This window comes from Dipodomys spectabilis, unplaced genomic scaffold (genome assembly GCF_019054845.1).
Source record: "Dipodomys spectabilis isolate Male_0828 unplaced genomic scaffold, ASM1905484v1 ptg000067l, whole genome shotgun sequence".
In the NCBI taxonomy this organism is placed as follows: domain Eukaryota; kingdom Metazoa; phylum Chordata; class Mammalia; order Rodentia; family Heteromyidae; genus Dipodomys; species Dipodomys spectabilis.
Window position 1 is genome coordinate 8,598,818 of NW_024870744.1, and position 27,811 is coordinate 8,626,628.

Below are 27,811 nucleotides of genomic sequence, written 5' to 3' on the forward strand. Positions count from 1 at the left end.
GGAACGCACGGCCACTGCCCTCCCGACGACCCACGCGGAAAGCGGGCGCCCCCCGAGGGGGTGCGTGCGGGGCCGGGCGGCGGGGCGGGAAGGGGGGCCGGGCTCTCCCCGCGGCGCGGCGGCGCTGGGCGGGCAGAGCGGCGGTGCCGGTCCCCGGGACGGAGAGGCTCGGGTCGGCGGTGGACCCCGGCGAAGCAGTCCCGGAAGGGAGCAGCAGGCGCGCGGGCCCCGCACCCGCGAGCCCCGCACTCCCGCCCCGCGGCACCAGGGTCCCACGCATCCCAGCTGCGCGCGCGGGCGTCGAGGGGCGTGGCCACGACGGCTCCGCCCCGCGCCGACTCCGCCCGCGCGCGCCCCCGCTCCGCCCGCGCGCGCCCATCTTCCCTCCGGCACGCCGCGGTCGGCCGTCAGAAAGGCGCGCGCCCTCGCCTTTAACGCGGGCCGGGGGCGCGCGGCCCGCATGGCGAGCTAGCGGTGGCGGTTGCGGGCCGGGCCGGGGCTGAGGCTGAGCCGAGCCGCGGGGCCCGCGCAGCCCCGGCCGGGGCCATCATGCGGCGGCTGCGGCGCCTGGCGCACCTGGTGCTCCTCTGCCCCTTCGCCAAGGGCCCGCAGGTAGGCGGCGAGCGCGGGCCCCGCGCCGGGGCGGAGGTCTGCGCCGGCGGGCGGCGCGGGGCCCGTGCGGGGCGCCGGTGGCGGGCTGCGGAGGCGGGCGGCGGCCCCGCACACGGCCGTCCTCCCCGCGCCGCCCGGAGACGCGGCTGGCCTCCCTGCCGGAGCCCGGGCCCGGCGCGCCCGCCCCGGCCATCCCGCGACCCCGGCCCCGGCGACCTTGGCCCGGTCACCGGCCCGCGGGCGCCCGCGCCCCCTCCGGCCCGCCCCTCCAGCCCCCTCCCCCCAGCCCCTCCCCCCAACCCCCTCCCCCCCAACCCCCTGCCCCCCAACCCCTCCCCCCCAACCCCTCCCCCCAACCCCCTGCCCCCAACCCCTCCCCCCAGCCCCTCCCCCAACCCCTCCCCCCAACCCCCTGCCCCCAACCCCTCCCCCCAACCCCCTGCCCCCAACCCCTCCCCCCAGCCCCTCCCCCAACCCCTCCCCCCAACCCCCTGCCCCCAACCCCTCCCCCCAACCCCCTGCCCCCAACCCCTCCCCCCAACCTCCTCCCCCCAACCCCCTCCCCCAACCCCTCCCCCCAGCCCCTCCCCCCAACCCCTCCCCCAACCCCCTGCCCCCAACCCCTCCCCCCAGCCCCTCCCCCAACCCCCTGCTCCCCAACCTCCTCCCCCCTCCGACCCTCTGCCCCCAACCCCCTCCCCCCAGCCCCCTGCCCCCAACCCCCTCCCCCCAACCCCTCCCTCCAGCCCCTCCCCCAACCCCTCCCCCCAACCTCCTCCCCCAACCCCCTGCCCCCAACCCCCTGCCCCCAACCCCCTGCCCCCAGCCCCTCCCCCCAACCCCCTGCCCCCAACCCCCTCCCCCCAACCCCTCCCTCCAGCCCCTCCCCCCAACCCCCTGCCCCCAACCCCCTGCCCCCAACCCCCTCCCCTCCAACCCCCTGCCCCCAACCCCCTCCCCCAACCCCCTGCCCCCCAACCTCCTCCCCCAACCCCCTGCCCCCAACCCCCTCCCCCAACCCCCTCCCCTCCAACCCCCTCCCCCAACCCCCTGCCCCCAACCCCCTCCCCCAGCCCCTCCCCCCAACCCCCTGCCCCCAACCTCCTCCCCCAACCCCCTCCCCTCCAACCCCCTGCCCCCAACCCCCTCCCCCCCAACCCCCTGCCCCCAACCCCGCCCCCCAGCCCCCTCCCCCAACCCCCTGCTCCCAACCCCCTCCCCCCAGCCCCTCCCCCAACCCCCTGCCCCCAACCCCCTCCCCCCAACCCCCTGCCCCCAACCCCCTCCCCTCCAACCCCCTGCCCCCAACCCCCTCCCCCAACCCCCTGCCCCCCAACCTCCTCCCCCAACCCCCTCCCCTCCAACCCCCTGCCCCCAACCCCCTCCCCCAACCCCCTCCCCTCCAACCCCCTCCCCCCAACCCCCTGCCCCCAACCCCCTCCCCCAGCCCCTCCCCCCAACCCCCTGCCCCCAACCTCCTCCCCCAACCCCCTCCCCTCCAACCCCCTGCCCCCAACCCCGCCCCCCAGCCTCCTCCCCCAACCCCCTGCTCCCAACCCCCTCCCCCCAGCCCCTCCCCCAACCCCCTGCCCCCAACCCCCTCCCCCCAACCCCCTGCCCCCAACCCCCTCCCCCAACCCCCTTCCCCTCAACCCCCTCCCCCTCTCCGCCTCCGATCCCTCCCTCCCTCCCCCTCCCTCCTCCTCCCCCCTCCGACCCCTCCCTCCCTCCCCCTCCCTCCCCCTCCCTCCTCCTCCCTCCTCCTCCCCCCTCTGACCCCTCCCTCCCTCCTTCCCCCTCCTCCCCCCCTCCGACCCCTCCCTCCCTCCTTCCTCCCCTCTGACCCCGACCCCTCCCTCCCTCCTTCCCTCTCCCCCTGTCCTCCTCCCTTCCTTCCCCCTCCTCCCCCCTCCTTCCCCCTCCTCCCCCCTCCGACCTCCCCCTTCCCCCCTCCCCCCCCAGCCCTGCTCCTCCCTGGCTCCGGGCTTGGGTGCTGCCCCGGCCGCCTCCATCCCCGTCCCCTTTCCGGGGAGAGGTGGGCGTGGAGGCGGGCTGCGGCCCTCTCTCTGTCCGGCCCCGCGGACCGGTGAGGCTGACCCGGACTGGACTGGCCCAGACCCTGAGAGCGGCGAGGTCTGCACCGCTCCCCGCGCGGCCGGCTGAGGTGTACCTTGAGCCTCAGTTTCTCCGCTTGGAAACAGCCTCCTGGACACAGGGCCTGCTGTGCTGTTGGTGTCCTCGGGCGCCCCCAGAGCGGCACCTTCCTGCTCTCCAGAGCCGGTGGGACTAGACCCTGGCTTCTCCGCCTGCCCCCAGCCCGACCTGGGCTGCCCTGGGCTGGGACCCCGCTTGGGGACCCGCCGAGGCCCAGTGACTTCCCTGGGAAAAACCCACATGAGACAGAGACAGCTGGCCTGAGACCCACGGAAGGGCTTGGCTCAGGGTCTCTGGGGTGGCCCTAGCGGGCGATCCCCAGTTCTGGGTCCCCCTGTCCAGCCTGGCTCAGTTCCCTCAGGGCTCAGCCCAGGGCCTGCCCTCTTCTGCAGGCCCAGGCCCACAGTTGGTGAAGCTCTGAGTCCACCACCTTGTCTCGCCACAGCAGCACCCCGCGCCCACCGCCCCGTGCCCACCGCCTGCTTCTCCACATTCTGGTTTTCCCTAAAGACAGAAACCTGTCCTTCACCTTCAGAACCTTCACCTGACAGAAACAGCCCAGAGTTTAGGGCAGAGGCCCAACCCTGGCTGAGGACTAGCAGAGCCTGCTCCCCAGCCGAGAATCCTAGGCCCAGGCTGCTGCTCTGAGGCTCTAGGGTCCCCCGACGCTGCTCCTCCTGGGGAGCAGAGGGAGGCCAGCCAAGAGCCTGTGGCCTCATTCTCTGCAGGAGCTCCCATCCCAGCTCTGAGTAAAAATCAGGGCAGGGAGGGCGTGCCCGTGGCCCAGTGCTGGCTGGCCCCGTGGGCAGCCTCTCTGGCAGCTGATGGACAGGAAGTAACTAGCAGTAGGTCTCCTGTGGGGTGCTGGGACCCCTTGGCCCAGCAATCCTGCCTACTGATGAGGCTTCTTGACTGGAAAACCTCAAGGCCAGTCTCCACTGCCAGCCAGCTCTAAACACCCCACAGTGCCCTTGGCCTCAGTTTCCCTCAGGTCACAAGGGAGAGACACCTGTTTGTATGTGTGCTTGAGACACAATGTTGGCAGATAACTTAGACTGGTCTCTTAACTCTTGCTCTTCTTCAGCCTCCTGAGGTCTGGAATTACAAGCATGTATCCCTGTGTCCTCTTCATGAATTTGGTGCATTAAGCACATGTGCAGTGTTGTACAGGCGTCACCACTGTCCATCCGCAGACCTCTCACCTTCCCAACATTCACTGTCCTCTTAAATGCGGCCCCCCCCCCCCACGGTCCCCTGCCCCCAGCACGGACCCTGACTTCCTGCCTGGATGGATTTGGTGTCCCTGGGGACCGAAGTAGACTCCCGCAGGACTTCTCCTTCTGGCTCAGCTCAGCCTCAAGGCCCACTGCTGCTGGAGCAGGTGTCAGACTTTTTCTCCTGCCTGCTGCCGAGCCCTGCTCCCCGCTGTGGGGGACGTTGCCTGTGCTGCCTGGACACCTGACTGCCTAGCTCTTGCTGCTGTCAAGAACTTGGGGTGGCTGGCCGCTGGTGGCTCACGCCTGTAATCCTAGCTACTAAGGAGGCTGAGATCGAAGGATCATGGTTCAAAGCCAGCCTGGGCAAGAAGGTCTGTGAGACTTATAATAAACCATCGCAAAACCGGAAGTGGCGCTGTGGCTCAAGTGGTAGAGCGCTAGCCTTGAGCTGAAGAGCTGAGGGGCAGCGCCCAGGCCCAGAGTTCAAGCCCCATGACCGGGGGAAAAAAAAAAAAAGGAAATAACAAACAAACCTGGGGTAGACTGGGAACATGGCTCAGTGATGAGTGTCTGCCTAGCACGCATGGAGCCTGGGCTTACTTCCTCAGCACCACATACACAGAGAAGGCCAGAAGTGGCGCTGTGGCTCAAGTGGTAGAGTGCTAGCCTTGAGCCAAAGAAGCTCAGAGACAGTGCCCAGGCCTTGAGTTCAAGCCCCAGGACTGACAAACCAAAAACCAAACCAAAACCAAAACTACTCAGGGTACAAGTCTGTGTCCGTTACTGCTTCACTGGGCATGCTGGGCTAGGGCTGGCCCTCCACAACAGGTTCTCCTGCTGGTCTTGGATCAGCTGGGACTTCCTGCCTTACACAGACCTGGGTGGCCACATGACCCCCAGCCTGGCAGCTCAGCAGCTCACTTGACCTTGTACCAGGAAGTGTTAGGGAATGAGGGTTGGTACAAGGAATGTGTGTGCATGCATGTGTGTGCACATGCTGGTTTTGGGGATTGAACTCCGAGCCTGGGTACTGTCCATGAGCTTTTTTTTGCCTATGGCTGGAGCTTTACAGCTTGAGCCACAGCTCTACTTCAGCTTTTTGGTGATTAATTGAAGAGTCTCTTGGGCTTTCCTTCCTGGGCTGACTTTGAACTGCAGTTCTCCGATTTCAGCCTCCTGCATCACCAGGATTACAGGCGTTACCGCTGGCACTAGGCCTTTTAAAGTTTGTACCTGCTCACAAGAATCTGGCTGCAGACTGACCCTGGTGTGTGCCAACATGGCCAACGAGCAGAGGGGACGGCCGGGACGGCCAGTGAGCGGGTACTGAGCTGGGGCAGCCCATCTTGAGGGTCCTCAGGTGGTGTCTCCCCCAGCAGGGCCGGCTCCCAGGCCTCAGGGTCAGGTATGCCCTGCTTATCTGGCTGGGCATCTTCGCGGGCAGCTGGATGGTCTATGTGCACTATTCATCCTACTCGGAGCTCTGCCGCGGCCACGTCTGCCAGGTGATGATTGTAAGTCTGCCTGGGGCTGGGGATGTGGCAGGTGAGGTGGGGGTGAAGGGAAGCAGGAGGGGGCAAGGCTGCCGTAGCGGGGCGCCTCCTCCCAGGGAGGCAGTGCCAGGTTGGGGCTGTCCCATGAGGCTGTACACCCAGGAGCCTGTGTGGAAGTAGCACGGAGCTGCTTGTTGGTGTCTGTGGATGTGGGGGTGACACCCCCTCCTGAAGGCTGGCCCTGGGGCGTGGACCCCACCCCGTTCCAGTCTGTAGGTGAGGACGCGAGGAGCTGCCTGCCCCACCTCTGTGCAGACTTGCCATTCCCTCCCCAGGATGGACATGGTGCCCTTGGACAGTGGGGAGGGGAGACGCCCCCCGCCTGGGTGGCTATGGTGACTTCTTCCCGCAGGCGGCCTTGGGTTGCTGGGGCTCAGGCTGTCGTGTGGAAGGCCTGTAACCAGCGCTGACCTCTAGGGAAGGGCCTGGCCCAGAAGGCAGGCTTGCAAATGAAGAGCCAGTATCATTTCCTGCTGCCACTGGACCGCCACTTCCTCCTGGCTCAGCTCTGGTTCCTACACCCAGAGTGGTGGTGGTGTGCTCAGCCTCTCCCCCATCCCCCCAGGCCTGGCTCCATAGCAGCAGTGATGCTCATGAGGATCAGGGACTGCCAGATTCCATGCCCCCAGGAGGGTCTCAGGAGTCTGGCTAGTTGGGTAGCCTGGACAGAGGAGGAATTGTGGGCCCTGGGAGGGCGTCTGTCACCAGCAGCCCTGAGGAGCTAGAAGTTAGTTACCTTCTCAGCATGGGCCAAGAAAGGGGCCTGTGGCAGTGCACCACAGCAACCGCAGGACCAGGTCCGCACTGTGGGGTTGCTGTCTTACTTCAGTCTAGGGTGGGCTGAGCCAGACCTTGGTCTGAGGATGGGTGGAGTGACCTGACACTTGCTGAGCCGCTGTGCTGAGGAGCTGCCTGGGAACCTCCAGCCACTCTGGACTCCAGAGCCGAGCCGTTGGTGGTGACCTCAGGCTCAGCCCCAGCCCCCCGTACTTCTGTCATCCTGAGGTCTAGATGTCCATGATCAAGGTCCCTCTAGCAGGCCCACGCTTTCACTGAAGACCGTGGTCCAGTCTCTTGGAGGGGACCTCTAGTTCTGAGACAGGCTCACTTAAAGCCTGGGCTAGAAGGGTTGGGAAGGCAGCTCAGTGGTAGAATGCTTGCCTTACACGCATGAGGTCCTGGGTTCGATTCCTTAGCACCACATAAGCAGAAAAAGCTGGAAGTGGGGCTGAGGCTCAAGTGATAGAGCGCTCGTCTACAGCTGGAGAGCTGAGGGACAGTGCCCAAGCCAAAAAAAACAAAAAAACAAAAGCCTGGCCTGGAAGGCCTGTCAGGTGGCAAGGCCTCTGGATCAGCTTCAAAGGCCAGGCAGCGCCCTCAGGAGCTGGGACACAGGGACGCTGGGTCAGCTGTGTCACTGGCAGCAGCCAGGCCCATTCTGCGTGTGCCAGGACTCAGAACTGGGCAGTGGGTGCTGGGGCAGACTGGCAAGTGTGACCAGCTGTGGGCCAAAGTGCCCACTCTCACATCCACCCATGGCAGCTTAGCCTTGCCGGTTGGCCCCCTGCTCTGGGGCCCCGGGGGGAGTGACCACAGTGGGCACCTGTCTTTTCAGTGTGACCAGTACCACAAGGGCATCATCTCTGGCTCCATCTGCCGGGACCTGTGTGAGCTCAACAGGGTGGAATGGAGAACCTGCTTGTCCTCGGCTCCAGAGTGGCAGGTGCAGGGCCGGGCAGGGCCGGGCGGGCCTGGGTGTGGCCACATTGCAGTGGGAGGGATCACTTAGCTGGAGTACCTTCTCGTCTTGTCCAGGTGTATAGTGGACTTTGGCAGGACAAGGAGGTGACCATCAAGTGTGGCATCAAGGAATCCTTGAACCCCCAGACCCCTCGGCGGGAGCTGGTGCTGTTTGACAAGCCCACCAGGGGCACCTCCATCAAGGAGTTCCGGGAGATGACCCTCAGCTTCCTGAAGGTCAGTGGGCTTGGGTGTGTGGGTCTGGTTGGGCTGTGATGTGTCCAGGGACGTGCAAGCCCCTGGAGCTTCAGCTGCTGACAAGCATGCATGAGGGCCTGTGCTCCTGCAGCTCCCAACACCTGCCTTCTTTTTGGGTTCTGGTGCCAGGCGAACCTGGGAGACCTGCCCTCCCTCCCAGCGCTTGTGGGCCAGGTCCTCCTCATGGCTGACTTCAACAAGGACAGCAGGGTGTCCCTGGCTGAGGCCAAGTCCGTGTGGGCTCTGCTGCAGCGAAACGAGTTCCTGCTGCTGCTCTCCCTGCAGGAGAAGGAGCATGCCTCTCAGCTGCTGGGCTACTGTGGGGACCTCTACCTTACCGAGGGCACCCCCCATGGCTCCTGGCACGGGACCACACTGCCACCAGCCCTGCATGCAATGCTGCCCTCTGCCCTGCACAGAGCCATCCAGCAGTGGTTCAGTCCTGCTTGGCCCTGGCGCGCCAAGATTGCCATCGGCCTCCTGGAGTTTGTGGAGGAGCTCTTCCATGGCGCATATGGCTCCTTCTACATGTGCGAGACCACACTCGCCAATGTGGCCTACACGGCCACCTATGACTTCAAGATGGCTGACCTGCAGCAGGTGGCACCTGAAGCCACTGTGCGGCGCTTCCTGCAGGGTCGCCACTGTGAGCAGAGCTCGGACTGTACCTATGGGCGGGACTGCCGGGCACCATGTGACAGGCTCATGAGGCAGTGCAAGGGTGACCTCATCCAGCCCAACCTGGCCAAGGTGTGCGAGCTGCTGCGAGACTATCTGCTGCCGGGCGCGCCTGCTGATCTCAGCGAGGAGCTGGGCAAGCAGCTGCGCACCTGCACCACGCTGAGCGGGCTGGCCAGCCAGGTGGAGGCCCACCACTCGCTCGTGCTCAGCCACCTCAAGACCCTGCTCTGGAAGAAGATCTCTAACACCAAGTATTCCTGACGCCTGGATGCCCCGCCCTCCACCACTCCTCACCCGTGCCAGGACCAGGGCTCCTGGAACCCCGTGGTCTGTCAGCAGCAGCAGGAGGCAAGCTCCAGTTGGGAGGGGACCTCACTTAGAACTCATGTAAATAAACCACTTTTATGTGACACATGGCATGTGGAGCGCTGGACCCCCCCAGAGTCCCAAGTGCTTAGCAGGGAACACAGCAAATGCAGACCACAGGCCCAGAAGCCAGCTTTCCTCTCACCCCACTAGAGAGCCAATTAAGGGGTTGTATGTCAACTAAGTGCTCCTTTCTACCTCTGGAGCCTAAAGTAGTGACCAGGCTTCAAGTAATGGTGGACTGAGCAAGACAAAGGTATTCCAGAAAGGGGAGGTATTTAGATACCTGACACTTAACTATTCAGGTGGTCTAAGATCTGAAGACCCTGTTTCAAAGCCAGCCCAGGCAGTCCACACTCGTTAACTTCTAGAAAACTGGAAGTGGCACTGTGCCTCCAAGGGGCAGAGTAGCGTGCTAAGCCTTGAGCAGAGCTCAGGGACAGCACCCAGAGTTCAGGCTCCAGACCCAGGGGGAAAAAAAAGGCAACATCCACATAAACAAACATCTTTTAATAACTGGGACATAAACTTCACCATGCAGGAAACAGCCAAAGACAGTATGCTTTGCACCCAGGGGTCCAGCTAGTGGCGTAGTGTATTCCTGTGACCCCAGCTACCCAAGCCAACAAGGGCAGCTAGCCAGTGGCAATCATACCAGGAACTGAGAGCAAAGGGCAATGTATCCTTTACACGCCAGCACACAAATCCAAGTTCATCCCGGAGGCACTCGGAACTGGCGAACGGGACTTGGCCACAACAGCAGAAACCAGCGGCAGGGCGTCCCTGCATCATCTCTGGAAAATGAAAAGAGATGATGGTTGGCCATCTGTGGCTCAGGCCTGTAATCCTGGCTGTTCAGGAGTCTGAAATCTGAAAGCCAAGCCTAGGCAACAAAGTGCTAGCCTGGGGAAGTGGCTGAAGTAGCCACTATGAGCTAGCAAGCCAAGCACGGACCAGACCAGGGCTTTTCTGGAACCAGGAAGTAACTTTTCAGGTGATTCAGTCCTAGGACAAGGCCTGGCTGTGAGCAATTCTTTGTGCACTCTGCTCCACATCTCAAGGGTCCCCCCCCTTCCCCCAGCAGTTATGCTGCCAGGTGTTTTCTCATGCCTCCCCTAACCACACCAAGCTATGCCACATCCCATCCCATGCTTCCATTTTGGCTGTGAAATGTTAGGCTATAAACCATTCTTAGTGCTCACTGGCTTCTGAACACTGAGCGTAGAAATAGCCACTTGCTCTTTGCCCCGACGTCACAGGTGCAGCATGGCAGCCGTGCCTGTGGTGCTGGCGCGTGCGGGACAGCATCTGCAGGGCAGTTGCTCATACCAGCCGCAGCCAGCCTCTTCTCACCTGGAGTAGGCCAGCTGGTGGCCACCATTTTGGCCTTGACTTGCACTGTAAGCAGGCATAATCACCTTTCTCCCTGAAATAGAGAACAGCCAGTCAGGGTACAGCACTCTTCTTCACGGGACACGCTCCTGCGGAGGGTGAATAGCTGGAACCACGGCCGCACCTCTCCACCTCATAAAACATTAGGACAATCTCACAAATCCTCATTTTTTAACTGTGGTGGGGGCAGAACCACCATTCCTGATGGTCACTGGAAGATTACAAAGTCCGCAGCTCACTGCCTTGGCAGTGCTCAGTGTAAGGTCCATTCCTGGACGGCGAACAGACCTCACCCAGTACCTGCGTTACCTAGGCAACTGGGATACCTGGAAGAGGTCACATCCGCATCCGCTGAGGTCACATCTTAACCTGATGTGGCCACACCTTTCTCCCACCTGATCCCACTTCCCTTTACCTGGACACACCCTTCCCCACCCCCTACCCTATATAAGGCCTAAACCGCGGCCAGACCGCCCTTTTTTTTTCCTTTTGCCAGCCGCGTGGAGTGCCAACCTTGCCTGGTCCCAGCAGGTCTACTGAATAAACCTACCCCTTACCTGAATACCACGTGCGTGGTGCAGTTCTTACTCGGCCACCTCTTTTTAAAAACCTAACACTCAGCAGTGTGACTACTACCTTCCTAGAGAAAGGAACTTGCCCTATTACCCTTGGAACAGCCTGGTCAGAGTGGGGCTGATCACGCCCTGCTTTCTCAGGGAGTGAACCCTGCAGGCTACTATTTTCAGCAAGTCAACGCATAAGTAAAAGTTCTTTCACCTCTTCTGGCGACTGCAGCGTGGACACACAATCAGGTGTCAGGCTACTAATCATTCAGATGTTCACAGGTTAGAACACTGAGCGTAGACATAGCCTCTCTGCTCTCTGCCACCTGTGGACACACGTGTGACACGGCAGCCACACCTGCAACGCCTCTAGGGGCAGCATTACGGTGAAGTCACCCATGCTTTCAAACACCAGCTTACCCACGATGTCAGCATCGCCATCTCCTTACAGATGCCTAGTTTCCTCTGAAAATTCCGCACAGGTCAAGGCTAGTCCACAGTGGGACCCTGCAAACGGTCCCAGAGGGCTGCTCGGTCATGTCTGGAATCTCAGCTGATGCAGGATGGGGCAAAAAAGTCTCTTAGGAGGTTGAGATCTGAGGATCGTGGTTCAAAGCCAGCCCCGGCAGGAAGGTCCGTGAGACTTATCTCCAATTAATCCCTAGAAAACCGGAAGTGGAGTGGTAGAGCACTCGCCTTGAGCTGAAGAGCTGAGGGACAGCGCCCAGGCCCCGAGTTCAAGCCCCACGACTGACCAAAAACAGGGTGATTACCTCCAATGAACGAGCGAAAAGCTGTGCGCGGCGCTGTGGCTCAAGTGGCGGGTCGAGAGCGTGCCAAGCCCTGCAAGCCCGCCGACCGCCCGGGCCCGCGCCGCACCCGGGCAGCGCACACGGGGAGCGCCCCGGCCGCCCGGACCCGCGCCGCACACGGGCAGCGCACACGGGGAGCGCCCCGGCCGCCCGGACCCGCGCCGCACACGGGCAGCGCACACGGGGAGCGCCCCGGCCGCCCGGACCCGCGCCGCACACGGGCAGCGCACACGGGCAGCGCCCCGGCCGCCCGGACCCCCAGCGCACCCGGGCAGCGCACACGGGCAGCGCACACGGGCAGCGCCCCGGCCGCCCGGACCCCCAGCGCACCCGGGCAGCGCACACGGGCAGCGCCCCGGCCGCCCGGACCCGCAGCGCACACGGGCAGCGCCCCGGCCGCCCGGACCCGCAGCGCACCCGGGCAGCGCACACGGGCAGCGCCCCGGCCGCCCGGACCCGCGCAGCACACGGGCAGCGCACACGGGCAGCGCCCCGGCCGCCCGGACCCGCAGCGCACACGGGCAGCGCACCCGGGCAGCGCACACGGGGAGCGCCCCGGCCGCCCGGACCCGCAGCGCACACGGGCAGCGCCCCGGCCGCCCGGACCCGCGCAGCACACGGGCAGCGCACACGGGCAGCGCCCCGGCCGCCCGGACCCGCAGCGCACACGGGCAGCGCACCCGGGCAGCGCACACGGGGAGCGCCCCGGCCGCCCGGACCCGCAGCGCACACGGGCAGCGCCCCGGCCGCCCGGACCCGCGCAGCACACGGGCAGCGCACACGGGCAGCGCCCCGGCCGCCCGGACCCGCGCAGCACACGGGCAGCGCACACGGGCAGCGCCCCGGCCGCCCGGACCCGCGCAGCACACGGGCAGCGCACACGGGGAGCGCCCCGGCCGCCCGGACCCGCGCAGCACACGGGCAGCGCACCCGGGGAGCGCACACGGGGAGCGCCCCGGCCGCCCGGACCCGCAGCGCACACGGGGAGCGCACACGGGGAGCGCCCCGGCCGCCCGGACCCGCGCAGCACACGGGCAGCGCACCCGGGGAGCGCACACGGGCAGCGCCCCGGCCGCCCGGACCCGCAGCGCACACGGGGAGCGCCCCGGCCGCCCGGACCCGCGCAGCACACGGGCAGCGCACACGGGGAGCGCCCCGGCCGCTCGGCGAGGGGCGCGAACCCGCCCGGGCAGCAAGGCGGCCGGCCGAGCAGCGCCATCTTTGCCGCCAGCGAGCGGGCGCACGGAGCCACGGCAGCCATCGCCGCCGCAAAGAGGGCGCGAAAGTCGGCAGGGTTGCTTTTATATAGGGGGCGACGGCGGCCCGCCAGGAACAAGTTCCTCCAGGACGCAGCTACGCCATCCAGCGGCTCGGCGCGTGCGGGCGGTGCGAGCCCGCGCGCGTGCGCACTACCGCCCTCCGGAGCCCAAGCTCCAGGCGACGGCTGGGGGGGGGGGGGCGTGGCCGGGCCGTCCTGCCCGCGTGCGCGCACCGACCGCAAACGGCCTGCCCGGCCACCCAACCGAGCATCCTGTTTGAGACGGGTTCCATAAAACGTGAGGGTTCGGGGCTGGGCAGGTGGCTCAGCGGCGGAGCGCCCGCCTGGAGCGGCGGAGCCGAGGGCTCGACCGGCAAGACACAAAAAGTGAGGGTTTCTTTGCATAGACTGGAGTTTCTACTATCAGAGGTTCTTAGAATTCTCTGGAAGCGCTCTCTGACTCATCACTGACCACTCTCCTCTGCCCGTGCACTGGCCAGGCGTCTGCTGGTATTGCAGCAGAAACTGCCCTTCCCTTGCCTCCTTTCGTTTCAGTCCCTCCCCGGTCTGCTGCAGAATACCCTTGGTGAATGTTCATTTCAGTTTTTGTCTTTGCATCCAGAATATTGGATTCTAGTCCATTTTTTTTTCCGGTCATGGGTTTTCAACTGGGTGCTGTAAGGTCCGCTCCTGGATGGCTAGCAGACTCCACCCTCCTCGCAGCAAAGTCTCCACCCAGTACCTGCGTTACCTAGGCAACTGGGACACCTGGAAGAGGTCACATCTGCATCCGCTGAGGTCACATCTGAATTTGATGTGGCCACACCTTTCCCCGCCCATACCGTACATAAGACCTAGCCCAGGCCCAGACGCTCTCTTGCTCTTCTTTTCTAGCTCTCTTGCTCTTGCTCTTCTTTTCTAGCTCTCTCTGCTCTAGCTCTTTCCTCTCTCTTTCCCAGCCACGTGGAGTGCCAACCTTGCCTGGTCCCAGCAGGTCTTCTGAATACCTGAATACCACGTGAGTGCTACTGTTCTTACCCCTCTTTCTGCTCTTTTCTACCTCTTTCCTCTCTTTCCCAGCTCTCTCTCATTCCCAGGCCTTTCTCAGCCACGTGGAGTGCCAACCTTGCCTGGTCCCAGCAGGTCTACTGAATAAACGTACCCCTTACCTGAATACCACGTGCGTGCTGGTGCTGTTCTTACTTGGCTACCTCTTTTTAAAAACCTAACAGGTGCCTGGGTGCTGTCCTTGAACCTCTTTTTGTTCAAGAAGAGCACTCCACCACTTGAGCCAAGGACCACTTCCAGCTTTCTCTGAGTAGTTTGTTGGAGATAAGAGTCTCAAGAACTTTTTTGCCCAGGCTGGCTTTGAACCATGATCCTTAGATCTTAGCCTCCAGAGATGGATGCTAGGATTACAGGCGTGAGCCACTGGCAACTGGCCTGTCCAGGCAATTGACAAGAGAGGAGCCACGGTGTTGTTGGGAGCTATGTAAATGAAGCCAAGCCAGCAACCACCAGATGTCCCTGGGTAAAGCTCCCCTCAGAGGAGAGCTAGCACAGGGTGACTTTGTGGGCGGCTCATTCTGAGAAATACCCCTGCACTTTAGCTGGTAAGCAGGCATTTTAGCTTCTGTACTCTGCTTGGTTTGCCAGATGCTAGGAAATTGGGGGAGCTCCACGGATACCCCCCCCCGCCCCCCCACCCCCTGCTTGTCATTACACAAGGCTGCTTCTGCATTCCCAATACCTAGGAGTGTTCCCAGCAGGTTGCAATTAGCTGCTAATTCCCTTTTGCTAATTTCCCTTAAGAAAGATTTGTTTATGAGTCCATCATCTGTTCCCTAGGGATCCTTGACCTCATTACAGTTTCTATCTTTTCTTTTTTTTCCCAGTCAGTCGTGGGGCCTGAACTCTGGGTCTGGGCATTGTCCCTCAGCTCTTCAGCTGTAGACTAGCACTCTACTACTTGAGCCTCAGCCCCACTTCTGGCTTTTTCTGCTTATGTGGTGCTGAGGAATCGAACCCAGGGCCTCATGAATGTAAAGCAAGCTCTCTACCACTGAGCCACCTTCCCAGCCCTGAGTTTCTATCTTCTTATTAGAATCCTCATGACTGGAATGCCCTCCTCCTCCTGACTTCCTGGAACACTTCAGGGTCTCCATAGTTTTCTTCGTCACCAAACATCTTTTTTCTTTTTTTTTCCAGGGCTGAGGACCGAACCCAGGCCTTGTGCAGGGCGCCCTTCCGCTGGGCTAACCCCCCAGCCCCAAACATCTTTTTTGTTGTTGTTGTTTATTTAAGGTCTGAGTTACTGTATATTTTATTTTTATTTATTTATTTTTTGTCTTTTTTTTTTTTTTTGCCTGTCATGGGGCCTGAACTCTAGGTCTAGGCGCTGTCCCTCAGCTCTTCAGCTCAAGGTTAGCGCTCTACCACTGGAGCCACAGCACCACTCCCGGCTTTTTCTGTTTATGTGGTGCTGAGGAATTGAACCCAGGGCCTCATGCTTGCAAGGCAAGCACTCTACCGCTGAGCTATCTTCCCAGCCCCTAAGTTACTGTATATTTTAATACATAAAAAAAAAAAAACCAAAAAGAGATGGGGCATGGCTCCAGTGGCAGATTGCCTGCCTGCGAAGGAAGGAGTCACTCAGTTCAAAACCTACTGCTTACAAGAAAAACCCAGAGCACGAAAAGGACCAGATGTGAACCCATCCTCATGGGAAATGCTATGTGGAGAGAAACACATTCACAACCGCTTCATTGACTCCTGAGCCCCAAGAGCAGTTCCCAAACCTGGAGGGCTCAGGTGTAACTCCCTCATCGCTTCCTGTCCACTGGTCCCTCCATCCTGGAGGCCTGGGGTCCCTTTGCAATCCTTCTTATGGGCATTCTCTTCCTATACCCACAGTCCCAAGTTGAAGGTACTGCTCTGGCTGTCAGTCGGGCAGAGGAATTCCTGCAGGCTGTGCTGTGCAGCCTTAATCCCCATGTGGATCACTGGACAAAGGCCCTGGGTATGGGCTGGAGCGAAGGGCAGAGTACAGAGCCCCCTTCTCCCTGGGACAGGAGATCGCCACCAAGGCATTGTCACAGGTCCCTGCCCAGCAGCGCCCACCTCCTGTAGCCCATCTCTCAGCATCTTTAAAACAGGTGCTTTGCTGTCTTTGACTACTAAGCCCAATGCTTGGGCTTCCTCAGGGACAACTTTCCTCCAAACCCAGAGTTTTGGCAAAGGAGCCATTAACTTCTTTCAAGACTTTCTGGTCGTTGATAACTGAACCTGGAGTGTTGAAATGGGGTTACACTGGGCGCTAGATTGGCCTCCTGAGGGGCTGGCTTACTGCCTTGTTGAAGACTCCATCTCCTACTTCTGTGGTAACATTTGCAGAAGATTTTTGTCTTGCCTGGGTTCCTGGATGAGTATTTTCACTGAATTTACTGTTGCATTCTCTTTTCAGTGCTGAACATCAACCACTCATCAACTCTGTCCTCTTAACAGCTGCTGCATCTCTGAGCACGAAGCACTTCCCTGGTGAGAGAGTGTGATCTCCTTTCCCAGGCCCCAGGGTGTGGATTCTCAGCACCCCACCTCCCCGGCCCTCAGGGTGCTGGCTGGTTCCCCAGAAAGCCTAGGACTTGACAATTTCTCCTCTGCCACTTGGGTTGTGATTGTGGTTTGTGTGGATGCCACTTATAAAAAGTGAAATGCACGCCAGCTGCTCTGGGCAGGGTGCACAGGCCCTGCCTTCCGGGGGATGCACCAGGGTGGTGGCACCTCTACTTCTGCAGAGAGCCCTCTAGCATCCTGAAAAGCGCTTTGTCACAGCAAGTGGGACAGTGTCTCATTCCCCTTGACTGGAAGGAATCCAACCACAATGACCGCACTCCAGTGCAACAGAACTTTAATCTCACACCAATATCGATTCCATGCACACAGGTTTCTCTTAAAATTGTCTTGGCCCCAATCAGGTGCATTTGGGGAGTTGTGCTGGCAACACTCGCTCTCCACCGCCCTCACGGGAGGCTCTGTGCACCTGACAAAGGCCGTAATGGCTCTCTCCTGTGCACCTGGCACAGGGGCAGAAGTGCTCTGCGCAGGAGAAAGGTTAGCATGCAGGGCGGCTGGGGGAGAGGGTCCTGTGGAGCCCACAGCACAGGGTGGTGACCTGCATCAGAGTCAAAGCTGCTGGACAAGGCAGAGAGGGCCGAGCCAGGGGCCGGGAGATCACCACGCCCACTGCTCTGTGAAGAAGCACCGAGAACATTATCATCCTGGAGGGGAGACTCTGAGGGCAGGCCAATGTGTTCAAAGGCAAGTACCATTCTGACACCAGGAGAGGATGGCGGGTCTATGATTCTGCATGTGCCATGGATTTGGGGTCAAGGCCAAAGGACATATGGACTTGGCCACACTGTCATCTTGATAACAGAGGAGACTGTGGGTAAAGATGCAGAGTAGGTTCTGCATGTAGCAAGCAGAACAGATTTGACCGTTTCCAGAGTGGGAGGTCAGAGGAGGGTAGGCTGTGGCCTGGGCCACTCTAGCCTGCCTGTGCTGAGCCCCTGGCCACCCAGCCCAGGGGAGACGTCTGCACATGCTGTCCGTAAGTGCTTCCCTTTCTCTTCCAGGGAAGAAGGGGGAAGCCGGCTCCACGCTTGATCTTGACCCTCTGCAAGGAGGTCGGTTTCTGGAGCAGAAAGTGGCTGTTGGCCAAAGGCTTCATGGCGTAATACACATGCACGCCATCAGGGGTGATCAGATCTGGTGGAAGAGGGACACAGTCCAAGTCAGCTGCACTGACAGGGACTTGGACACACCAAGCACCTGAGAAGCTCCTACACACCAGACCAGGCGTCAGGCAGGACGCTGCCCTCCCTGCGGTCCAGTGCCAGGAACATCAAGGGCCTGGGATGCCTGCCCAGGAACAGACTCTGCTGAAACCTATCCTGTCTTGCTCAGGAAAGAACTCACTGCGGCTTCAAGGATCCGGACCTCCTGGCACAGCCGGCTGTCCAGAATGCACAGCACCTGCGGGGAGCACTATCCTACTGAGCACCAGGAGGGCTCCAAGGAGCCCCATGGGGCAGGCCTGGACCCAGGCCCTCTGCACAGCATGCATTCCAGGGCCTCCACCCAGTGAGGCCCCAGCACTCAGCAGCACTTGCCTTTCCTGCAGGCTGTTCCTCCTCCCAGTCCCTCTGGCCACGAGTCTCCTGTCAACTACGTCTACCCTGCACTCACCTCCTGCCCACATTCTTGTTTCTCATCCACCATCATTAGTCTGGCTAGGCCTCTCACTTCCTTTCCGGGAAGAAGGGAACCCATGCGGCCGGCCTTCACCAGGAGAAGGGTGCAGGAAACTACCAAAGGCTTGATGACAGGCCAGCGGCAATCAATGCTGATCATCTCCACCAAGCACCTGATGGGTTTTAGCTCATTGCAAAGACCACAGAGCAGTGAAACCATGGGCAGAAGCCTTGATGATCCGGTACATAGGAACACTCTGTCTCCGTCTTTGTCTCTGTCTCTCTTGCTGTTTGTCATTCTGTCCATCTGTCTCTCTGCTCCCCCACCTCAATCTTTCTGTGTTTCTGTCTCTCATCCTCCTAAAGACATTGGCCACTCTCCACTACATGTGAAAGACCCCCGAAGGCTTGGGGTGTCCTTCAATCAGAAGAGACCCTTCCCCAAGGAACAACGAGACCACTTGTGCGGATGCAATCAGCAAGAGGTTTATTCGGGCATGCCTCGGCTCCCAGGTGCACTCAACCACGAGATCCACAAGGTTCGGGTCAAGTGTCTGAGAACCGGTTACACGGGTACCCGGGGCGACAAAGTCTGTCGGAAGACTTGCGCGCCGAGTGCTTGAAAGCACCCTCTTTTTATGGACAGCAGAAGCAAGGTTACAGAAGCGAGATGCATGGTTACAGGGGGATGATTGGTTATTTTCAAATTACGCTCAGGATGGGGATTGGACAGGTTAAGCTGGCCAGATGGGGTAGGTGGGGTTGGGGGGGGAGAGCTGACGTGTTGGTACTTGCCCTGACATGCCGGTTCTGGTCAGAATGCCCCGAAACTTCTTGTTCCCTAATTTTGACAAGTGATTTATTACATCCTGCCCTACCCTGCCATTAGGGTTAAGTTTTACAGGAAGGGACAGGTGGGTCGGCTATTTTCCAGGAATGTCTGGCTTTAAGGCATGTACTAGGGTCAGGCTAGGGTCTGCAGGCGGTGACTCAGAGGCTCGAGGTTTCGTTTCCTGGTTAGCGGCCTGCACTTATCCTGCCCCACCACCCCCTTAGGTATGCAGGGTAAGGGGCAGCAATTTTTCTACAGGGCTCAATGGGGGGGCTTCGGGTTGAGGGTCTGGGGTCTTTTCATTGTGAGCAACAACACAGAAGCAGAGAAGATGGTCAGCGAGGTCTCCTTAGCTCTCTCTGGGCCTCGATTCTGTTCTTTCCACAACACTGACTCAGCTCACAAAGGTGTGCTTTTGCTGTCACCAGCATGGATTCATCACAGGACTCTGGTGGACCACTTTTGGATTCCTGAGCAGGGAAGGGTACCTTTCTTCAATGCTCTGGGGACAACTTGATGGTCTCCTGGAGGCTAGACAAGTACTTTTCCATTGAGCTGCACCCCAGTGTGAGATTCTTTCTGAAGCCATGTTCCCCCTTGGAGCAGACAGAGTGTCTTCTGGGGAGGGATGCGACCCCTGTCCCATAGCACTGCATGCTCTGCCCTCTGCACTGATGCTGTCTCTGCACTGCCTGTTCCCTCTGCGGGCAGGCCAGGTGGGAGGGCAGGGCAGTGCCAGGGCAGGCATGTCCAGAGTCACTTCGGCCATGCTGGGACCTGGAGCATCCAGTGCCCACTTGGGGCTCAGTGCCCAAAGCCCACCCTTCTGCTGCTGTCCCCGCATCCGGGCCTGTGCACATGCCCAGCCTGCTCTGCCATCTCCCTGGCTGTCTGCCTCTGACTCACTTTGATCCTGACACCATCTGGACCAGCTCCCTGTCTTCTGCCAGGTCCTCTGGCACCAAGACTGTTGTTTTGTGTGGGGTTTTTATTTTTATTTTTGCAAATTCTTTATTGTGCTTAAGTGATTACATAATTTCACAAATGTCACAGTATTTTGGGATAGTGATGCTTAAAGTCACAAACACATGCTAACTTTCCTGGGGCAAATTGTCTATCGTGGTCTATAAAGTGTATGAGTTCTATGAGCTGTGACAATACAGTGATGTCTTCCACATGGGGTGATGTGCACAGTCCTCTCCTTTTGCATAGTGTCAGCTCTTCCCTCTTTCCCACTCCTTCCCTCCCTTCCATCGCTGCCAGTGAGTTGCTTAGTTTGTTTTGGTCAGTGTCCAGTGCAGCTGATGGGTCCCACTGTCCTATGTTTTCCCCTGACTCCTCTAGTTCTGTGTCCTCCTCCTAGTTTCCCTCCGGTGTGCACCGTAGACACTATCTATGTGATCAGCAGCATGGGCTATTTACTAGTGATTGGACCAGATGAGTGGAGGTCCTTTGTTTCTCAGGTCTTGTTATCTTTGTCCTATCACCGTACATTTTGGACTTAGCATCTACTTATCAGGGAGACCATGTCCCGTTTGTCTCTTTGTTCTTGGCTGACCTCACTCAACATGATTTCTTCTAGTTCCATCCATTTCCCTGCAAATGCCATTATTATTATTTTTTTTTGGGTCCGGTCGTGGTGCCTGAACTCTGGGCCTGGGTGCTGTCCCTCAGCTCTTCAGCTCAAGGCTAGCACTCTACCACTTGAGCCACAGCGCCACTTCCGGCTTTTTTCTTTTTGCTTATGTGGTGCTGGGAATCGAACCCAGGGCCTCAGGCATGCAAGGCAAGCGCACTCTACCACTGAGCCACCTTCCCAGCCCAATGCCATTATTTTAACCTGTCTAATGGCTGTATAATATCCCATTGTGTGTAGATACCACAATTTTGGGATCCATTCATCTGTGGTGGGGTATCTGGGTTGTTTCCATAGCCTGGCTATTGTGAACAGTGCTGCAGTGAACATGGAGGTGCATGTGTCCTTGTATCCTGGTTGCTGTTGTTCAGGATAGATGCCTAGGAGTGGTATGGCTGGGTCATAGGGGAGGTCAATAGTTAGCTTTCTGAGGACCCTCCAGACTGCTTTCTAAAGTGGTTGTGTAAGGGTACATTCCCACCAGTACTGTATTTATTTATTTATTTATTTATTTTTGGGTCTGGTCAGGGGCCTGAACTCTGGGCCTGGGCACTGTCCCTCAGCTCTTCAGCTCAAGGCTAGCACTCTACCACTTGAGCCACAGCACCACTTCCGGCTTTTTTCTTTTTGCTTATGTGGTGCTGAGGAATCGAACCCAGGGCCTCAGGCATGCAAGGCAAGCGCTGTACCACGGAGCCACCTTCCCAGCCCCCCACCAGTACTGTAATAGGGTTCCTCTTTCTCTGCATCCCCTCCAGCATTTGTTGTTGGATGTGGGCCATTCTGACTGGGGTAAGGTGGTATCTCAGGGTTGTCTTTATTTGCATTTCCTTTACAACCAGGGATGGTCGTGTTTCTTTGCCATTTTTATCTCTTCTTCTGAGAAATCTCTCTTTAGTTCCCTTGCCCATTTACTGATTTGTTGGGTTTGGGAGTGATTGGTTTCTTGAGTTTCCTGTATATACTGGATATTAACCCCTTGTCTGATATATTGCTGGTAAATATTTTTTTTCCCAGGTAGTTGGCTGTCTTTCTAGCTTGGTTTCTATGTCTTTAGCTGTGCAGAAACTTTTTATTTTAAGGTAGTCCCATTTGTCGAGCCTCTCTCCATTTGCTGTGACCCTGCAACTCTGTTCAGGAAGTTCCTGCCTGTGCCTATAAGTTCGAGTGTCTCGCCTACTCTGTCCTGCAGTAGTTTCAGAGTTTCAGGTTTGATGTTAAGGTCTTTAATCCATTTTGAGTTGATGCTAGTGCATGGTGACAGGCTGGGGTTCACTTTTAGTTTTCTGCATGGGGCCACCCAGTTTTCCCAGCACCAGTAGTTGAAGAGGCTGTGCTTCTTCCACAAAATCAGCTGACTGTAGGCCTGTGGTTTTATTTCTGGATCTTCTATTCTATTCCATTGGTCTTCGGGTCTGTGTTTGTGCCAGTACCAGGCTGTCTTTGTTAGTATGCCTCTATAGTACAGTTTAAAGTCTGGCATTGAAATTCCTCCCATGGGGTCTTTATCTCCTAGAATTGTTTTGGCTATTCTAGGTCTTTTGTTGTTCCATATGAATTTTGGACTGTTTTCTGTATTTCAGTAACGTATGTCTTTGGGATTTTAATAGGAATTGCATTGAATTTGTATATAAATTTTGGCAGTATGGCCATTTTCATTACATTAAGTCTGACTATCCAAGAGCATGGAAGGTCTTTCCATTTCCCGGTGTCTTCTGTTTTTTTTTTTTTTTTTTTTTTTGGGTCTGGTCATGGGGCCTGAACTCTGGGCCTGGGCACTGTCCCTCAGCTCTTCAGCTCAAGGCTAGCGCTCTACCACTTGAGCCACAGCGCCACTTCCGGCTTTTTTCTTTTTGCTTATGTGGTGCTGAGGAATCGAACCCAGGGCCTCAGGCATGCAAGGCAAGCGCTTTAACCACTGAGCCACCTTCTCAGCCCCTTTCTGTAAGTTTTTATAGTTTTCATTAAATAGTTCTTTTACATCTTTGCTTAGGTTAATTCCTAAATATTTTATGGGGGGGGGGTTATTGTGAATGGGGTTGCTTCCTTTATTTCCCTTTCTGCTTGTACATTGTTGGTGTACAGGAAGGTGACTGATTTTTGTGGGTTGATTTTGTATCCTGCTACTTTGCTGAGGTATAAGTTCTAAGAGTTTGGGGGTGGAGTTTTGGGGATCATGTAGGTATAGTATCATGTCATCTGGGAAAAGCGATAGTTTAACTTCTTCCTTACCTATGCGGATCCCTTTAATGTCTTTTTCTTGCCTTACTGCTCTGGCTAAGGGTTCCAGGACTATATTGAAGAGGAGTGGAGACAGTGGGCATCCTTGGCTTGTTCCTGACTTTAGGAGAATTGGTTGTAGTATTTCCCCATTGAGTATAATATTGGCTATTGGTCTGTGGTATATGGCTTTTATTGTTTGAAGGAATGTTCCTTCTATTCCTATTTCCTCCAGAGCTTTTAACAGGAATGAATGTTGTATCTTTATCTTATCAAAAGCCTTTTCTGCATCAATGGAGATAATGATGTAGTTCTTGACCTTAGATCTGTTGATATGTTGGATTACATTTATTGATTTACATATGTTAAACCATCCCTGAATTTTTGGCTACTTGGGCATAGAATATGGGTTTTTTTTAATGTTTTTGGATTCTGTTAGCTAGAATTTTGTTAAGGATCTTTACATCTGTGTTCATCAAGGAGATTGTTCTGAAGTTCTCTTTTTTATTAGGTCTTTGCCTGGTTTGGAGGTGTGATATTGGTGGAATGAGTTTGGGATAGCTCCCTCTTTTTCTATTTCTCTGAAGAGCTTGAGGAGTATGGGTATTAATTTTTCTTTACAGGTCCTATAGAATTCTGTTGTGAATCCATCTGGTCCTGGGCTTTTCCTTCTTGCTTCTTGTTGTTTCCTGTATCTCATTGTAAGATATTGGCTTCTTTCTATTATTTCTTCTTTGCTCCGTTTGGCAACTTGTATTTCCCTAAAAATGTATCCATTTCTGCTAGGTTTTCTTTCTTAAGTGAATATAGCATTTTTTTGGGGGAGGGGGTCTGGTTGTGGGGCCTGAACTCTGGGCCTGGGCGCTGTCCCTCAGCTCTTTAGCTCAGGACTAGCGCTCTACCACTTGAGCCACAGTGCCACTTCCGGCTTTTTGCTTATGTGGTGCTGAGGAATGGAACCCAGGGCCTCAGGCATGCAAGGCAAGCACTCTACCACTGAGCCACCTTCCCAGCCAAAGTGAATATAGCATTTGAAAATAGTTCTTTATAATTGTTTGAATGTCGGGTATTTGTTGTGATTTTTCCCATGGCATCCCTAATCTTGTTGATTTGGGTTTCTTCTCTCCTTTTCTTAATTAATCTTGCCAAAGGACCATCATTATATTTTTTCAAAAAAGCAGCTTTGTTTTATTAATTTTATTTATAATTTTCCTATTCTCTATCTTGTTAATTTCAGCTCTTAATTTGGTTATGTGGCTCCATCTAGTAACTTTAGGTTCCATTTTCTCCTGTTTTTCTAGCAGCTTTAAATTGCAACATGAGATTATTTTCTTGATGTGGGCACTGAGGGTGATAAATTTGCCCCTCGGGACTGCTTTACTGTGTCCTACAGGTTTCTTTGTGATGTGTCTTCATTTTCATTGAATTGTAGGAACTTTTTAATTTCTTCTTTAATTTCTTCTGTTGCCCAGGTGTTGCTTAGAAGTGTGCTGTTCAATTTCCATGTATTTGAGTAATTTCTGCGGTATGCTTTGTTATTGAGAACTAGCTTGATTCCACTGTGGTCGGATGGGAAACAGAGTATAATGTCAGTCTCCTTGTATTTGCTTAAGCTCCTTGCATGAACTATGACATGCTCTATTTTGGAGAAAGTTCCATGATCTGCTGAGAAGAGCGTGTACTGTGTCGTTTTAGGACGAAAAACTTTGTAGCTGTCAGTTAGTTCTGCTTGAAATATGGCCTCACTAAATTTGGTAGCTTCTCTGCCAATCCTCTGGTTGGTAGACCTGTCCTTTGGTGAGAGTGGGGTATTAGAGTCTCCTAGCATTATCATATTTGGATCTATTTTATTCTGTAAGTTTGAGAGTATTTGCTTAACATATTTGGGTGTTCCAATGTTCGGGGAGTATAAGTTGATAATGGTAATATCTTCCCGGTATTAATATGTAATGTCCTTCCATGTCTTTTTGTATTGATTTTAATGAAAAGTTTATTCTGTCAGATATCAGGATAGCTACTCCTGCTTTCTTACTGGGGGCATTTGCTTGGTAGATCTTTCTCCAACCCTTCACTCTGAGTTTATTTGTATGTTTGGCTGAAAGATGGGTCTTCTAAAGGCAACAGATGGATGGGTCTTGTTTTTGGATCCAATCTGCAGTTCTTTTGCTTTTGATTGGTATATTCAGTCTGTTAATATGTATGGCTATTATAGAGAGATGCATTGTGTTTCCTGTCATTTCCTGTTTTCTTAAGTTTTCCTTCTGTCCTTTCCTCCTGTGCTTACTAAGTTGGAAGTCTAGCAATACCTGTCTGATGAGGATCCCTGTTCCTGATTGCTTTCTTCAGGTTGTGTCCCTCTCTTGGTATTCTTTGTAATGCTGCTTTATTGTTTATAAATTCATTTATTTTTCTTTAGTATTGAACCTTTTAGTTTCTCCATCGAATGTGAGTGCTAGTTTTGCTGAGTATATCAGCATGGACTGGCAGTTATTGGTTCTCAGGGCTCGGATCGTACTTTCCCAGGCCTTTCTTGCATTCAGTGCCTGTGTGGAGAGATCTGCAGTGATTCGGATTTTTTCCCATTGTAATGTAGCTCCTTCTTTCTTTTTGCTGCGTGCAAGATTGTTTATTTTTCAGATCTATCATTTTTTCTATGAGGTGCCTAGAAGAGTTATCCTGGGATCCTGCTTGTTAGATGTTCTATATATGCTTCTGTTATGTAGGTAAGATGTTCTCTTTTAAGATGGCAGAAATTTTCATTGATAATCTTGCTGAATTAGGTGTTGCATTCCCTTGCTTTGATATTCCTCACCTTCATCCTCGCCAATTATACAAAGATTAAATTTCTTGGCACTGTCTGCTTGCTCTTGGATTTCCCTTTGGCATAAGTTAAGTGATTTTTTTTCCAGATCTGTGACTTTTTTTTTCCAATTGCTGCAGTTTGTCTTCCATATCTGACATTCTAAATTCCATTTCGTTCACTCTGTTACCTGTGGCTTCCATTGTGGTTTGCAGGGAGGAAATTGATCTATTCATGAATTCTATGTTGGTTCTCAGAGTATTAATCTCACCTCTTAGTGAGGTGTGTACTGCATCTATGTTTGCGTGCATCTCCTGTTTGCAATCCTGCATCTCTTTTGATATTTTGTTTCTGTATTCTTTAAATTTCTGACCTATTTCTCTAATTCTTGAGTCATTGCCTCCAGCATCTCTTGGATGCAGCATTGTTCTTCCATTCCTGTGGCTGCTGGCTTTTGGGGGTAGCTTGCTATCCTTTAATTTTTCTCTTTTATTTTCGCATGGGGATTCAGGGATTGTTGGAGGTTAATCTGAAATTTTGTTTTGGTCAATAGGTAGCTGTCTTTGCTTGGTTCTGGGTTGGTTCCTGGATCAATTGAAGAAGCTCATTCTCAGCCCTGGGTTGGCTGAGAGAGTCTGTACCCGGTCTCAGTTCTGTTGAGGAGAGGCCAACCTCCAGCTGCTAGTCAGGGCTAGGGCTAGGGCTCTTGCTGTCTGCTGTAAATCACTGGCAGTTGCCACCTTTAGAAGGACTGAGCAGGGTAGACTGCTTCTGTTTACTCCGACAGGTGCTCTTGGTGAGATCGGATGTCCTGGATGTACTCTCCCAGTTGCTGCCGTCTGCTATGAACTCATGATGGGTTTTTTTCTTTTTTTGGTTGATCCTGGTCCTGAACTCTGCGCTTGGGGGCTGTCCCTCAGCTCTTCAGCTCAAGACTAGCACCCTACCATTTGAGCTACAGCTTCCTTACTGGTCCATTCTGCTTATGCGGTGTTGAGGAATTGGACCCAGGGCCTCATGCACACAAGGCAAGCACTCTACCATTGAGTCACCTTAACAGCCCAAGCTCCTGACTTATCAGGTGCCGGCGGCCTGAGTTGTCCAATCCCTGGCCTGGGATGTAGGGGTCAGCTTCTGGCAGGGTTCGGCCTTCTGGTTCTCCTGCCCTGGACACACAGGACTTTTGCTGTCACAGGCGCGATTCCCAGGGGGCGCAGTTCCCTGCTTTCCCCCCTCTGCTGAGGCGTGTGCTCAGCTTCTGACTTCAATCGGGAGGAGTTGGTTGTGTTGCTCAGGCACCTGATCCCCAGGCCTGGTTCTGGCTCCTGGGCCCCCATCTGGGCCGGCTGGATGTGCTCCACAGGCTGGTGGAGTTATCAAACAGTTCCCAGTTTTAGTGGGACCTGTAGTCCAGGTGTTAGGGCAGGGGTCTGGGTCAAGATCTGGGGTTCCCGCCAGCTCTGGTCTCCCTTGAGGGGGGATATGCTGTTGCCTGCAGGGAACTCACCCTGCGGCTCATTGGGAACCCTCCAGCTGTTGTTTCTGTGCGATGTAGGTTGCTGGTTGCTGTTGCGATCTGCGATCTGCCTCTGATTGAGAGGCTTGTGGGCTGGGCCGGGCGGTGGCCACTCTGCATAGTTGTTTCTCCTTTCTCGGCCTCTGTTGCTGCGGTCAGAGTCGGCTCCGAGGGCTGCACTGGCCTCTGGCCAAGGGGTGAGGGGAGGGTTATGTGCAGGTTCTGAGCGCTGAGGTTAGTCTGTGCTCTACAGATCAACACCAGTCCCTTGAGGGGCTTCTGCACTGGCGTTCTGTGGGTGGACCCCTGTAGATCTGGGGTTCCCCCTGTGGAGCTGTGGGGCTGAGTGGCTTTGGCGGGATGCAGCCCCTCTGCTCAGCGGGTGACGGGTGGGTGAGGGGTCTTTGTGCAGGCTCCCAGGTCCGAGGTTTTCTTGTTTGCTGTTCAGCGGGTCCAGCACCAGTATCTCAGGCGTGTTTTGTGTGGGCGATCTGCAGATGACCCCCTGTGTCTCTGGGGTCTCCACATCCCCCACTAGGCTGGGCTGGCCGAGGTTTGGGGCATCGCTGTGCTGCCAGCAAGAGTTGGGGGAGGGGTCTTCTCTCTTTTCTGTTCTGAAATTCTTCCTTTTTTCTCTTTTTTTTCTCTGCCTCCTCTTTTTCTCTGGGTGTTCATCTTTTTGTTGCTGTCGGTCTCTTGGAGAAGTATAGTGTTGGAACTCGAACGTTCTTTTTGGTTAGACAGGGCTGTGGAGTTTCCCTCCTGTCCCGTCGCCATCTTGGTCCCCTACCAAGAGTGTTTCCATGGCCTGGAGGATGACCGCCCTCGTCGTCTTCTTCTAGTTGGTCACCTGGGGCAGAATAGGAAAGAAACCATCAGGGCCGGTGTCCAGAGTGCCTGCCTTGCCACCAGTCAGTGCCAAGGATCCTCTGGAGCCCTCTCAGCGCTC

At 56.4% G+C, this 27,811-nt stretch overlaps 1 protein-coding gene and 2 non-coding genes across 5 annotated transcripts; 1 reads left to right on the forward strand and 2 right to left on the reverse strand.

Annotated features, from left to right (window-relative positions):
* The first annotated feature begins 395 nt into the window (after positions 1–395).
* Positions 396–8,625, forward strand: Dipk1b (divergent protein kinase domain 1B). Of its 3 annotated transcripts, none has more exons than XM_042681118.1 (5): positions 396–612; positions 5,360–5,497; positions 7,152–7,259; positions 7,352–7,513; positions 7,820–8,625. In XM_042681118.1, the coding sequence occupies exons 1-5, from the start codon at positions 550–552 to the stop codon at positions 8,474–8,476; spliced, it is 1,128 nt and encodes a 375-aa protein (XP_042537052.1). In that variant the 5' UTR covers positions 396–549; the 3' UTR covers positions 8,477–8,625. The 3 variants fall into 3 exon arrangements, with proteins under 3 accessions (XP_042537052.1, XP_042537050.1, XP_042537051.1); XM_042681116.1 differs by having other exon boundaries at positions 398–612; positions 7,664–8,625; XM_042681117.1 differs by having other exon boundaries at positions 398–612; positions 5,363–5,497; positions 7,664–8,625.
* Positions 8,626–9,749: 1,124 nt separating this feature from the next.
* On the reverse strand, positions 9,750–9,887 carry LOC122109089. The gene has a single exon (XR_006147666.1). It is a non-coding gene; the product is annotated as a small nucleolar RNA SNORA43 (small nucleolar RNA).
* Positions 9,888–10,784: 897 nt separating this feature from the next.
* Positions 10,785–10,916, reverse strand: LOC122109090. Its single transcript, XR_006147667.1, has one exon. It is a non-coding gene; the product is annotated as a small nucleolar RNA SNORA17 (small nucleolar RNA).
* Between the last annotated feature and the right edge of the window lie 16,895 nt (positions 10,917–27,811).

Coding starts and splice junctions, on each gene's coding strand:
- Dipk1b (XM_042681116.1), top strand. CDS start 550: ATGCGGCGGCTGCGGCGCCTGGCGCACCTGGTGCTCCTCTGCCCCTTC. Junction 613..5,359: donor CCTTCGCCAAGGGCCCGCAG/GTAGGCGGCGAG, acceptor TGTCTCCCCCAG/CAGGGCCGGCTCCCAGGCCT. Junction 7,514..7,663: donor TGACCCTCAGCTTCCTGAAG/GTCAGTGGGCTT, acceptor TTCTGGTGCCAG/GCGAACCTGGGAGACCTGCC.